The 14,273-nt window shown below is 41.8% G+C and overlaps 1 protein-coding gene across 1 annotated transcript in view; it reads left to right on the forward strand.

Moving 5' to 3' along the window:
• The first annotated feature begins 384 nt into the window (after positions 1 to 384).
• chd1l (chromodomain helicase DNA binding protein 1-like) overlaps positions 385 to 14,273 on the forward strand; it is a 156,090-nt gene continuing 142,201 nt past the window's right edge. Inside the window, exons 1-3 of the mRNA XM_086007017.1 lie at positions 385 to 570; positions 8,771 to 8,883; positions 11,079 to 11,185. Of these exons, the coding sequence (XP_085863143.1) occupies positions 471 to 570; positions 8,771 to 8,883; positions 11,079 to 11,185 (320 nt within the window). The 5' untranslated portion in view covers positions 385 to 470. The remainder of the gene's footprint in view (positions 571 to 8,770; positions 8,884 to 11,078; positions 11,186 to 14,273) is intronic.

The following is a 14,273-nucleotide window of genomic DNA, read 5'->3' on the forward strand; positions in this document are numbered from 1 at the left end:
TAAACTGGAAAACACAAGAGTGACTTTCTATGCAATTCTGTTGTATTTTCAAGTTTTTTTTAAAATCCCGTTACATAGTTCCTATCTCTGATATTCTCCCCACTATGTTCTAAGAAGTTTCATCAAAGTTGCTAAAACTTTGTATTCAACAGCCTGCATTGGAGAGCGCGTGCGCGCCAGTAGTCTCCGCCCACCCGGCGGACCGCGCTTCACTCGCCCGACACGGCGGGGCGGGGCCAGGCAGGGGAGGGGCAGGGCCGGGGAGGGGTGGGGGCAGGGCCGGGGAGGGGTGGGGCCAGGCAGGGCCGGGGCCAGGCAGGGGAGCGGAGGGGCGGGGCCAGGCAGGGGCGGGGCGGGGCCAGGCAGGGAAGGGGCGGGGCGACTCCTGCTTCGCCAGAGCATTCTTTAGCTTTGGAGGACCGCCATCCTTTGAGGCTTCTCTGCTCTCCAGTTTATGCAAAGAACGAAACATGTCTCACTTTCTGCGAAACCTTCGCAACTTAATCAGCAGCCAACCGGGAGAGTTTGAGCAGATTGAGGAGGAAGATGTTAGGAGGTGGGGCCTGACAGGTCAGTGCTGTGTAACTGGGGGCGAGAGAGAGTGAAGATTGCTCAGGGGCTCCTTGCAGCCGCACTAACCCGGCTCCTAACGACACGCTGCTCAGGGACACCGCACTCCTCACAGGCCTGACTTGGTTAAATGGGCTTTTCATCGCAGTCTCTCGCTCTTTCTCTAGCCCCACCCCAAATTCAGCTATTAAACTGCTTTAACACGGCCACTCTTGCAACTAGACCTCCTTTAGCTCGATAGCAAAATACTGCAGATGCTGGAAATCCGAAATAACAACAGAAAATGCTGGATCTCCTTTAACTCATTCGGCAATTACAGTTGATGCCCTGAATATGACCACCTTCTTGCTTTATTTTTACATGCGGAAGAAGGATGTGGGTCTGGGGACCTGGAGACAGTCGATTGGTTCACGGAAGGTGCCCAATCTCTCCAATCAGACTCCAGAAGCAATTCTTACGCAGGCCAATCAGATGTTAGAAGAGGAAATTTAATTTTTTTATATAATAATATAAATGGCCGGTAGTTATAATTTTGAAATGTTAAAAAATAGCTAGTAGTAAATATGGAATTTGTCCTGAGTTGTGTTTGGAGCATGTTTCACTAGTGATGTACTGGTGGTAGTAGGAGCAATTTGAGTGGACGAATTAAGGACACAACACAAAAGTGCATTGGTACATTAAGACATATTGGCTGGAATGTCATTCTTTCCTGTGGAGTATTAGTACTTATATATGCTAAATAAGCTGAGTGACAGCAATAGGACTAAAGTAACCACAATTCAGTTTTCCCCAAATTATTTTTCCATACTGGCTTTCTTTCTTGCCTCAAATGACTTTCCGAGACCTGGTGTTTGTAGGGACAGCCTGGTACGTCGGGCTTGGCGGGACCCGAAGGAGAGCCAATTAATGTTGAATGAAATCATGGTTTCTCTCAAAATGAACTCCGCATGAAGCTGTCATACTCAACCTGTTTCATTATTGTTGTTTATGGTTTTCATTTGAACACAGATGGCAAAGTTTATGGAATAGCTTGTTTTACCCAGAGTCTGACTGGACTACAAGTGCAGCTGATAGGAAAAGGAGAACAAACATGATTACAGCAAAAGTTCTTACATTTTAAACCAAACAGTTCAGTATCAGTAAAAAAAAAAAGGCACTCTAGATCAGCCAAAGTTTTTGCTCTTAATATATCTATAAGAATGTCAAGGCATACACATTTTTTTCCCCAGCATCATTGCTGATGCTTTTATTCATTGTCAACAAATCAACAGAAGATAATGAAGTCTTCAAAACATGCAGGGCAGTCAGTCTGCTAATCGTAAGGAGATAGCAGGATGTTTCATGCAGTAGTTGACTCTAATATTCGGTTGGTCCAAATGTGGCTTATTTTCCATTTTGCAATGTCTGACGGAGATTTAACGGCCTCTTCCCCCTCGGCGTCCATGACGCCTCCTGCTGCTGCTCCTCCTCCTCCTCCTTCCACCACGTCTTCTGCCTCTTCCATAACTTCTCCTAGATTGGCTTCTTGCCATCGTGGTACTTTGGCTTCCCTCTGACTACTGTCAGCACTTGAGAAATGTTGGCATTTTATATAGTGCTTGGGTTGTAATTTTCCCCATGACACCCATTGTGATGCGTACATGTGCGTGACACCCATTGTGATGTGTACAAGTGCTTAACATGTTAACATATGCCCTTATATTGTGTTTCTGCCCATATTGATGTACACAGTGTGCATTTGCTTACATTTTGTGCCCTTTTATGGTATTGTGCATGTGTAACTTACATTTAGCTACATTTGACCCTCATCATCCCTTATTAGGTGGTGTTGTGGACGTTAAATGCGGTTATTTAAATGTCACTAATGTGGTGGTTGTGTGCAACTGTATAAAAACATACTCAACTGCAGACCCTGTTTCTCTTCTGTAGTATAGCATAAAGCAGGACCAAGGAGGTGGGCAGTTGAGTTTGAACAGGGAGACAGCTGAGGTGGTGCCAGGACTAAAACATGCCTGAGAAGTGCAGCGAAGATGGGGGCCTGAAACGAAGCAAAGGGATAAAGCAGAGCCAGGGCATAAGCCAGATGAGCAGCCCTGAACTGGAGCCAAGGCACAGCCAGGTGTTGCATGCCTGAAGTGGAGCTTAGGATGAGGGCCCAAAATGGAGTGGAATAAAGCAGAACAAATGAAGTGGAGTCAGAGGAGAGCAGGCCTCAATTATAGCCACACACTGGACCTAAAGTGGAGCTGAAAGGAAGCCACCAGAATAGCCCTGAATCAGAACCATAACCATATAAAAAGAGGCAATGATAAAACTTACAAAATAATAAAAATTATTTAAATTCTATTGAGAAAATGTGTTGCGTTTCCTTTTCTACTGGGGGAACTTTCAGGCCCCCCACTGGGCAGAAATGGGGTGACATACCACCACGTTCCTGCCGGCAGTGTGGCCAACTATCTCCCCCAAGAATCTACCGCTGAGCACCTCCCCTCCCGAGTTTCCACCCAGGGGCAGCCTGAAAATATTTTAACACTTGGGTGGCCAAATGTACCAGGATCACTCACCCGCCTGTACCAGGAGCAAAAGAGGCCAGAGCCATTTCGAGACCTGGATCTCATTTATTTGGAACCGACAAGCTGTGCCCGCCCCAAATGGCTGTTCTGATGCTGCTCGCTGGATCTGGACCAGCACAATATCAATTTACAAATGGAGGGAGAGGACTTAGTAGACATCCTTCTCCCTCCATTTCTACTCCCCATTTCCTCATCTACTAAGGGCTTACTGTCAGCTGAGACCGCAACACATTTCCTCTTCTCTTTTGCCCCTTTATATTCCCGGCTGCCTCTTCTGCCCAATTTGACGCAGGATAGCAGAGGAAAATCAGGCCCATATAATCTACAGGTTTTCAAAACCCAAGCTTCGGGTCACTTGATCATTACCTTTTTTCTCCCACTTTGGTACCTGTGTTCAAATTGAGTCCACAAAGAAAGCATCCTCTTTTAGGAAGGTATAAGTCTGGTAACCACTATTCCAATAACAGTGACTGCATAATGCCTTTTCATTAACTATTTTAAAAACCTGGCCAGCCACTTTCAATCAGATTCCTGCCCAGATATTTATCCAGGTCTCTTTTGAAGGCATTAACTGCTTTTTCTTGAGATTCTGTTCCATGTATGCAATACTCTCTGGGGAAATAAATATTATATGGAATGAAATCACATTGGCATGCTTATGAGTTGTAAAATTCCTTTGTCCACAATTTTAATGCAATTTATTTTTGTTGGGTGTTTATCTCTATTCAAACCAAAGCATTCTATTGAAATGCATTCCTATGGTAATACTGCACCTCACGGATACCTCTGATGTGAATTTGCGTGGGAGTTCTTTCGCTGGCCCGCCGTAAATTAGACAGAAGAGCTGCTGAATCCCCAGGTGTAAATGGTGTTCATGCCTCTTTGCTGGTGTTTCTGCAACTCTTCCTCCAAAGTTACGGTGGAATTTCACCCCTCTAGTGTCACTTGAGGCCTGTTATTTCTGAACCGGTGTCCTCTAGTTCTGTTAAATGGCCCGTTAGCACATACACTACATTGTTTTTGTCTCTGGTCTCTGGATATAGGCTGCCTTTATTGCCCATCCTAGCCCTGAGAAGGTGGTTGTGGGCTGCTTTCTTCAGCAGTTATTTTTACAATTAATTAAGTGATTTGCAGGGCCACGAGTTGGGCTTTCCAAATTTTTGAAGAGGACCTCACCAATGACCTATACAATGTTAGGATAGTTTCCTCTGACTTACAATGAAATGTTGAGTGAGTTGAATCCCAGTTCTTGACTAGCTTCACTGATGAGTTTCATATTGAAAAGTTTTTTTGAATTGTCAAAACCTTTTCCACTTTTGCTCATGGATGTCTCATGTTTCCTTTTCAAATGTGCAGCACCAATTTATTGCCAACCCTCAACATATTTGTTACTTGATCCATGACCCTTTGAACACTTCTCCCTTACACTTGTCACCTGGCCAAACCTTAGTGTCATCAACAAATGTTGTGGTGTATATATAACTGCTGGACGTCATGAACATCAGGGGACTTTGTCATTCTCCTGAATCCAGAGCTTTCATTGTAGGTTGAAGAGAAAATTGGGCAGTGCTGAATAAGCTCGCATTAGACTGTGTACTCAGTGTAGAATTAAATCACATAGAATTTCCAGCACAGAAACAGGCCATTTGGCTCAACTGGTCCATGCTGGTGTTTGTGCACCACACAAGCCTCCTCCCACCCTTCTTCACCTAACCCAATCTGCATATCTTTCTATTCCTTTCTCCCTCATGTACTTATCTAGCTTCGGCTTAAATGCATCTCTGCTATTAGTCTCTCAACTACTCTGATAGCAACTTCCACATTCTAACTACAGGAAACTTTCGATTTACCGGCACCTAAATAACCGGAAATCTTGGTTAACCAGCAAATTTCAGGAGTAGGTTCAGGTAACTTTTATGACTTGCCTTCCTCCATTTGCTGCTGTGCAAGGGTGTGGCTGCAGCTGTTGCAAGCGTCTCTGTAGCTTAGCAACTTGTGGCCATTGTTCTGAAGCTGTAGGGTTTGTTGCTTTATACGGAGCTCTCAGCTCCGTATCTTTTACTATAGCGTTCGGTTATCCGGAATTTTTGATGAACCGGCACCACGTCGGTCCCGTCCGTGCCGGATAAAAAAAGTTTCCTGTACACTCTGGGTAAAGAAGTTTCTCCTGAATCGTTATTGGATTTATTTATGACTATCTTATATTTATGGCCCCTAGTTTTGGACGCCTCACAAATGGAAACATCAAGTAGAAAGAGAAGGAAGTGAAATCATCCAGAGTTTCCAATGCTGATAGTAGCCAGTAAATTCTGCTGGAAAAGCTTGTTTATGGACATGCATTGAGGACAGGATTAGATTCATTTTGGGATGAGGGTTGTCCTAGGAGGAGAGATTGAGTAGATTGGGCCTATACTCGCTGGAGTTTAGAAGAATGAGAGGTGATCTCATTGAAACATATAAGATTCTGAGGAGGATTGACAGGGTAGATGCTGAGAGGTTGTTTCTCCTGGCTGGTGAGACTAGAACTAGGGGTCACAGTCTTGGGATAAGGGGTCGGCCATTTAAGACTGAGATGAGGAGGAATTTCTTCATCAGGAGGGTTGTGAATCTTTGGAATTCTCTACCTCAAAAGGCTGTGGATGCTGAGTCCTTGAGTATATTCAAGGCTGAGATAGATAGATTTTTGGACTCTAGGGGAATCAAGGGATATGCAGATCAGGTGGGAAAGTGGAGTTGAGGTCGAAGATCAGCCATGATCTTATTGAATGGTGGAGCAGGCTCGAAGGGCCGTATGGCCTACTCCTGCTCCTAATTCTTATATTCTTATATACCTGATCCAAAGTCTCTGGCAATGCAGCTCCATAATTGACTGCCAAGCGTGTGTATGCGAGCAGTATAGGGTGGCTGGCATTTTGATGATCTTCCTCCATATGGAACATGCTAACTCTGCTCAGCTCCAAGTCAGGTGTAGCACAGCCAGCTGCAGAGCACAGATATCAGGGAGGAGAGACAAGAGAAACTGGGGCTCTTTCCACTGGAGCGGGAGCAGTTAAGAAGAGATCTGATTGAGGTATTCAAAATTATGAGGGCTTGTGATGAGGTAAATCAGGAAAAACTATTTCTAATGATCAGTAGAGGGCATAAATTTAAGAACATTACCGTAAGAATGAAGGAAAAGATTGGGAGGTTTTTTTTTTGCAGCTGGCTTTTGGGACCTGCAATATTCTTTCCAAAAAGAGTATAACCTAAAGCCCTTTTAGAAAGGAAATGGATAAATCTGAAAAAGCAAACAAAAATGAAATGGCAGGGGAATGGGACTAAGTGGGTAACTCATTCAGAGAGCTGGCACAATTTCCTTCTGTGCTCGCTGACCTACATTGGCTCCCGGTCCAGCAATGCCTCAATTAAAAAATTTTCATCCTTGTTTTCACATCCCGCCATGGCCTCGCCCCTCCCTATCTCTGTAACCTCCTCCAGCCCTACAATCCTCTGAGATCTCTACGCTCCTCCAATTCTGGCCTCCTGCACATTCCTGATTTTAATCGCTCCACCATTGGCTACCGTGCCTTCAGCTGCCTAGGCCCTGAGCTCTGGAATTCCCTCCCATAACCTCTCCGCCTCACTACCTCTCTTTCCTCTTTTAAGACGCTGCTTAAAACCTCTCTGACCAAGCTTTTGGTCATCTGTCCTAATATCTCCTTATGTGGCTCGGTGTCAAATTATGTTTGATAATGCTCCTGTGAAGTGCCTTGGGATGTTTTACTACGTTAAAGGCGCTATGTAAATGCAAGTTGTTGTTACTGTAAAGTTCCATGCTTCTTTCAATTTTGTTTCTCTAGCCTCAAGAAAGACTCCCCTACTTAGTGTGACATTTCCATTTCCCTGCAGTCATTCTTGCGACCTTGCTGAGCCAGACTATAAAGTCCTAACCAGTTAGAGGCAATTTTCTGCTTTAGGCGCATGCCTCTAAGAATTGAATTGATATTTCCAAAACATAGTAAATGTAGAACCCTCATAGCCAGCAGAGGGAGGAGATGTTCTACCAATCCAACAATCTGGGCAGGGCTCAAACTAATGCCCCAGACTGAAAGAGCAATGTGCTAATCCACTGTGCAAAATAGTACCCAGCTGTTTATTTTACTTAAAATAAAGAACACATTTAGAAGGGTGAGAGGACATTATATGTGAAGAGTTATGATATACCATAATAAGTTGATGTTACTCACTTGCTGATGTTTACCACATTGCTTTACCATTTTACCAACTGTATATGTAACTATTCTATCAAACAATATATTGCATTCATCTGTAAAGTAGCACTTTACAAAAAAAATTAACTTGCGTATTTTTAATAAAGCAATAAAGTTGTGGATTTTAGATGGTTGCGTTTTCTCATCCCACTTTCGTACAATACCTTGATTTCACTCAACATTAAATATGTTAGTACACATACTATGGTATAGAGAGTGCAACATGTATGAAACTGGTCAGAGTTTTAAGCATTAACAGTTTTGAGTACTGATTATTGCACTGAAAAGCACAAATGTGTTATTTTATCATAAACTCATTGAATGTTACAGCATAGAAACACATGTTTACCTGATCAAGTCAATGCTGGTGTTTTCCTCCACATCAGCCACCTAGTCTTAATCCCACTCCCCTCTTTTAAATTTCCTCTTTTTCAAGGAACTATCTCATTTTCTTTTAAAGGAAACGATGGACTGGTTTAATAATAGTTTGTGGAACACAATTCTAAATTTTAACCATTCTAATGTGAAGACATTTTCTTCTAACCCTCCTTTAATTTTTTGTGAATTTGTGCCTCTCATTACTGTCTCATCAACCAGTGGAAACAATCTATCACTATTTACATTGTGCCTTTTTGTAATCTTGAAGACCTCTGTCAGGTTACCTCCTAACCTTCTTGTGGAAAAAAAACAACTTCTGAATCCACTCTTCAGAATTGTAACCCTTCAGCCCTAGTAACATCTTATGAATCTGTGCTGCACCTTTCAATGATGGAGTGTCCACAACTACACAGTACTCTAGCTGGAGTCTATCTCGGGTCTTGTGCAAGTTCAACATTACTTCCTTGTTCTTATATTCTGTGCGTCTAGATGCAAAACCAAGGATTTGTCTTTTTTGCAGCCTTATCTACTTGCACTGCTACCTTTAATGATCTGTGTATCTATACACTAATGTCCCTCTGCTCCTTTATTCTATTTAAAATCTTATCATTTAAGGTGCATTTAGTTTCCCTACTCTTACTTCTAAAATGTATTACTTAACACTTTTCTACATTGAAATGCATCTGCCCATCTTGCTAGCCTTATCTCCTGCAGTCCTCCAGTTTGGTATAATCAGCAAATGTTGACATTGTTCCTTAAATTCCTAAATACAGATCATTTATGTATACAGTAAATATGGGTAGCCCCAACACTGAGCAACACTCACTATACCTTACTAGTCTGAAATTCTTCCTTTTATGTTTACCTTTGCCTTCTGCCCGCCAACTTTCTCTCTACCCGTTTCCCTTAATTTCATGTGCCATCACCTTTACCATAACTCTTTTATGTGGTACCAGATCAAATGCAGGGCTTTGTTACTAGTCACATTTTTCTTTTTAGGTATAAGCCTTCGTTCATACCAACTTAGTGGCTTAAATTGGCTGGCTCAGTGCCATAGTATTCAACATGGCAGCATCCTCGCAGATGAGATGGGTCTTGGTAAAACATGTCAGGTAAGATAGCTTCTATAAAACTTTTTGTGTAATCATATCTACTCCAATAATAATAAATGGTTGATATTGCTCTTGAGACAGCTTATTGGATAATAGCAATAAATAACTGGTGTCACTTTCTAGCAATCTCATTGGCTAATTGTAATTGTGACCAGTTTGGTCACCAGGGTTTTGAAACCTACATAACTGTTTTAATTGATCTGTATTTAATTCACCTGGATCTGGATGAATGCAGAGATTTGAAAAGTTTCAGCTTATGTGACAATAGCCCTGGCTCCTCATGCTGGGCTCTGCTTTAACAAATTCAGAGAGGAATTCTGCAACCTCCCACATAGCCATGGCACCTCCTCCATTGCCATGATCGATGTTGCCAAGGCTTCCATCTCCATGGACAGCCTGGGATAATGGTACTTTCCAACTCTGGCCTCTTCCTGTGCTCAAGCCCCATTTTAAATCCTTGGCCCCAGTAATACTCCAGCATCTTTAGACTGTAATGTTGCAGACAGGGAAGGAGTTAGGCCACAGGACACACAGCTTCTACATTACAATGGAGCATATTTAAAAGGAAATGATTCTGAAATAAAATAGACAGCAGAAAAATAGTAAGACTAAAACAAAATAAACTGAAGTACCAACACAGTGCATTTGAGAATAAAATCAAGTAAGAATAAAATGGGCAAAAAAAGACACGCAAGCTCAATAGAGGGGGAGAAAAGGGAAAGAAAAAATAAAACAAAGGAGGTAGAAGCAAAAACCAGATACGAAGATAAACAAGAACATTTAGGAAATTATTGCAATAAACTCAATTTTTATAAAATCCAAAATTATTGTGAGCAATTGAATAGAAGATCCACCGCTTAAAATAAAAAAGGTTGGATACTTCCATGGGGACTGTGCCAATGATAGTTGCAGATATTTTTTTGGGGGGGGGTTAACTGGTTCTGAGAAAATAAACTACCAGCTCCTTCATGACATTTAGCAAGATATCTCAAAGCAGTTCTCTGCTTTAGTGAGTAAATGTACTGTATGTTTTAAGCTACATGTACTAATCCACACGGATGAGGAAAGCCTTGGGTTTGATTCTCTAGTTTGTACTATATTCGTGCCTCTCAAATGGGGCAGCAGCGATGCCTCAGCATCTTTGAGCTGGGGAGGGGGAAAAAATGACTCGGGTTTCTGTTCCCGATTGCTGTTATTGGGACCATGTGTGGACTCTGGCTAAAAACAGCACTGTGATAGAACCATGGTCAAATAACACTTGGGAAATCCCTCAGATGAAGAATGGACATTTCGGTGATGTACTGCAGGAAACCTTACTGAGTTACTGCCTCCAGGAGAGAACGGTTGGGAAAAGAATTTGACGGACAAAATAACAATGAGGAACACAAGTACTTTTGTGCTTTTGAACAAATTTTGTCTTCAGAATACTTGAACAAATATACATTTGAGGGTTGATCATTGCTTAATCTTTAATGGCTTACAAAGACAGCAACTGCACAGACATTTTCATTATATGAACATAAAGAATTTAACTTGTTATTTATTTATTTTCCTGAGCATTTCCAGAGCTCAGTAGTATAACAAAAAAAATCCACCCTGGAAACTAGTCACACTTTAGTACCTCAATAGTAGTTATCTTAAAAACCACAGCAAAAAAATGAAGGGAAGACTGATTAAGTATGATTGCTACAAGCTTGTGGTCAACAACAATTTGGATATATGTAGTGCCTTTAACAGTTCCAAAGCAATTCACTGAGATGTAATCAAAAAAACTGGATGCTGAGCCGAAGAAGGAGATGATCAAAAACTTTGTCAAAAAGGTAACTTTTAAAGAGGGTCTGAAACAAGCAGAGGGAATTGCAGAGACAGAGGGGTTTAGTGAATGCTAGAGCATGGGGCCTAGATGGTTGAAGGCACGACTGCCAATGGTGGGGCGTAGGGAGAGGGGATGGACAAGAGACCAGAGTCAGAGGAACGGAGAGTTTGGTGGAGGAGTTGTCGGGCTGCAAAAGCTTACAGTGATAGGGAGGGGTGTGGCCAATAAGGATTTAAACATGAGGATGAAGACTTTAAATTGGAGACGTTGGGGGACTGCAATGTAGATCAGCGAGGACAGGAATGATGGGTGAACGGGACTTGGTGCCGACTTACACTTACTGCAAATACAATGAAATTTCTGTTCCCATTTTTTTCAGTCAATATCTTTTCTTCTCTATCTGACTGAAAGACAAAAGGAGAAAGACCCTTTCTTGATCCTGTGCCCACTGTCAGTACTGAGGAATTGGACAGAAGAACTGGGAGGGTAAAAACATTTAAAATATAATATTTATACTGTTTTATGGGTTGCTCTGTCTTTCAGTTTTCTCTTAATCTCTCTCTCCCTCTGTGGTTGAGAGAGCAGTAACATATTAAAGGCATATTGAGTGGATGAAGATAATTAGCTTGCCCATATGCAAGTTAACACTATGGAGCTAATTTTGACTTTGGGTGATAAGTGTAAAAAGGGCGACACGTTATACATTTCTCCCAATTTTCATTTGCATCAACTTCAATGGAAATTAAAATCAGGAGAGATGTATAATGTGCCTCAGAGCCAATATCACCCGTTTTACACTCTCGCCCAAAGTGAAAATTGCCCTTATCCGTTTACTTGGATCACACAGTCATCCACTACTACTACTATAACTCGATGAAAACCAGTTCATTATTTGTCCAGTAAAATGTTCTCGTACATTTATAACCCTTGTCCAGTGCCAGTCTTTTGCAACCATCTTTTCCCATTACATGTTTCTTTACTGCACAGTTAAAAGTGACAACTTAACCAGATGAGAGTTCCATCCTTTGATAATGCACACAATCCTAGCATCATGTAATAACTCAAAGCTAAATATTTCCAATGTTAAATAGATTTGGTTGTGAAAACATCAATTACAACCCTTGGGTTACAATTTTCCAACATTATAGCCCGGATTTTGTGGTGGTAATGACTGCAAAACTGTCAGCGTTCGCAGTCATTACTCCTTTGAAAGTGACAGCAACTTCTGGAGTCAGCGCATGCGCAGATAAACGTGGAAGTTCAGAAGTTGCGGTCAGTCATTCCCTGCCCCTCTGCAGGTTGTACTGTGGAACTCCTCAGAGCTGGCAATCAATTCAAATCACGGTTTCTGATGAAAACTTCCCGTGACGCTGGAATATCACTGTTAAAACCCCCCACCCCCCGAAAAAGTTAAGCCTTGTTGAAGGAGGTGTAACTAGGTTTTTAACAGCGTATTGACTGCTGAACAACTGTTCTGGTCCTGAAAAACTAATTTTAAATTAGTGGAATGTCAAATTTTTCTATTAATCTGATAAGAATGGCATGATTTTTAATTTTTTTAAAGTTTGTTTGATATTTCAGCTTCTACCGTAATCCTATGTGTATGTCCCAAACTTTATTTCGCTCTCTGTAAAATTTATAAAAAGTAAATTATAATCTGTGCATTTTATTTCTTGGTTTGCTGTCTGAGAATTCTTCAATCTGATTGGCTGCTTAGCCTGCTTGATGACATCACTGTTGCTGGGTGCTGGAGATTTGCTTGATTTGGAGCCAGATTCAAATTAAGGTCGGGAGAGCTGAAATTTACGCCACAGAGATCGCTGGATCTTTGCGGGCAGCTTTCTTCGAGGTCAGCAGTGAGCGTCGTCGCTTCGCTGCTGACCACAAATTCTGGGCCATTATCTTAGCTTATAGATGTTGATAAATCACTCGGACTCAATGAAAAACAACAGAAAGGCTTTACGCTCTGGAAATCCCTCCCTAAATCTCCCCTTTCTCCTTTAAGACCATCCTGAAAACCCACTTTTTCAGTCAAGTTTTTGGTTACCTGACCTAATATCTCTTTCTTTGACACAACATTCATTTTGTCCTTATGCCTCTGTGAAGCACATTGAGATTTTCTTTCCAATGCTAAAGAGGCTATAATAAATGGAAGTTGTTGTATTTTATTGTATAATGACCCTATACTGAATGAATGTAAACATTCTATGGTTGGGAAAAAAGAGCATTCTTCAAAATAGTCCATCCTTCAGTCAGCCCACATCTGTAATTTTGGCTGACATAAGAACATAAGACGTAGGAGCAGGAGTAGGTCATTTGGCCCCTCGAGCCTGCTCTGCTATTCAATAAGATCATGGCTGATCTGATCTTGGCCTGAACTCCACTTCCCTGCCCCGCTCCCCATAACCCTTGACTCCCTTACCTTTCAAAAATCTGTCTATCTCCACCTTAAATATATTCAATGACCCAGCCTCCACAGCTCTCTGGGGAAGAGAATTCCAAAGATTCACGACCCTCTGAGAGAAGAAATTCCTCCTCATTTCAGATTTAAATGGGCGACCCCTTATTCTGAAATTATGCCCCCTAGTTCTAGATTCCCCCATGAGGGGAAACATCCTCTCTGCATCTACCCTGTCAAGCCCCTTCAGAATCTTATATGTTTCAATAAGATCCCCTCTCATTCTTCTAAACTCCAATGAGTATAGGCACAACCTGCTCAACCATTCTTCATAAGACAACCCCTTCATCTCCGTAATCAACCTTGTGAATCTTCTCTGAACTGCCTCCAATGCAAGTATATCCTTCCTTAAATAAGGAGACCAAAACTGTACGCAGTACTCTTAAATAGGGGCGTTACATTTGTGGTTTTTCAGTCCGCTGGGACCTCTCCAGAATCCAGGGAATTTTGGTAGATTACAACCAATGCATCCACTATCTCTGCAGCCAGCTTTTTTAAGACTCTAGGATGCAGGCCATCGGGTCCAGGGGACTTGTCCACCTTTAGTCTCAGTAGTTTGCCTAGTACTTTCTCTCTAGTGATAGTGATTGTTTTAAGTCTCCCACCACCCCCCCCCCCCAATAGCCCCTTGATTTTCCATTATTGGGATGCTTTTAGTGTCTTCACCATGAAGACCAATACAAAATATTTGTTCAAAGTCTCCGCATTTCCGTTTCCCATGATTAATTCCCCAGACTCATCCTCTAGGGGACCAATGTTTACTTTAGCTACTCTCTTCCTTTTTATATACCTGTAGAAGCTCTTACTGTCTGTTTTTATATTTGTTGCTAGCTTACTCTCATAAGCTATCTTTTCTCTCTTAATCATTTTTTAGTCATCCTTTGCTGGTTTTTAAAAATTTCCCAATCCCCAGAGAGCTGTGGAGGCTGGGTCATTGATCTTCGCAACATTGTATGCTTTTGTTTTCAATTTGATATCCTTTACTTCCTTAGTTAGCCATGGATGGCTCATCCTTCTCTTAGAGTCTTTCTTTCTCACTGGAATATATCTTTGCTGAGAGTTATGAAATATCTCCTTAAATGTTTGCCACTGCTTTGCTACAGTCTTACCCTGTAA

The sequence above is a fragment of the Somniosus microcephalus genome, chromosome 14, assembly GCF_052327205.1.
Source record: "Somniosus microcephalus isolate GS21.2 chromosome 14, FLI_Smic_1.0, whole genome shotgun sequence".
Classification (NCBI taxonomy): domain Eukaryota; kingdom Metazoa; phylum Chordata; class Chondrichthyes; order Squaliformes; family Somniosidae; genus Somniosus; species Somniosus microcephalus.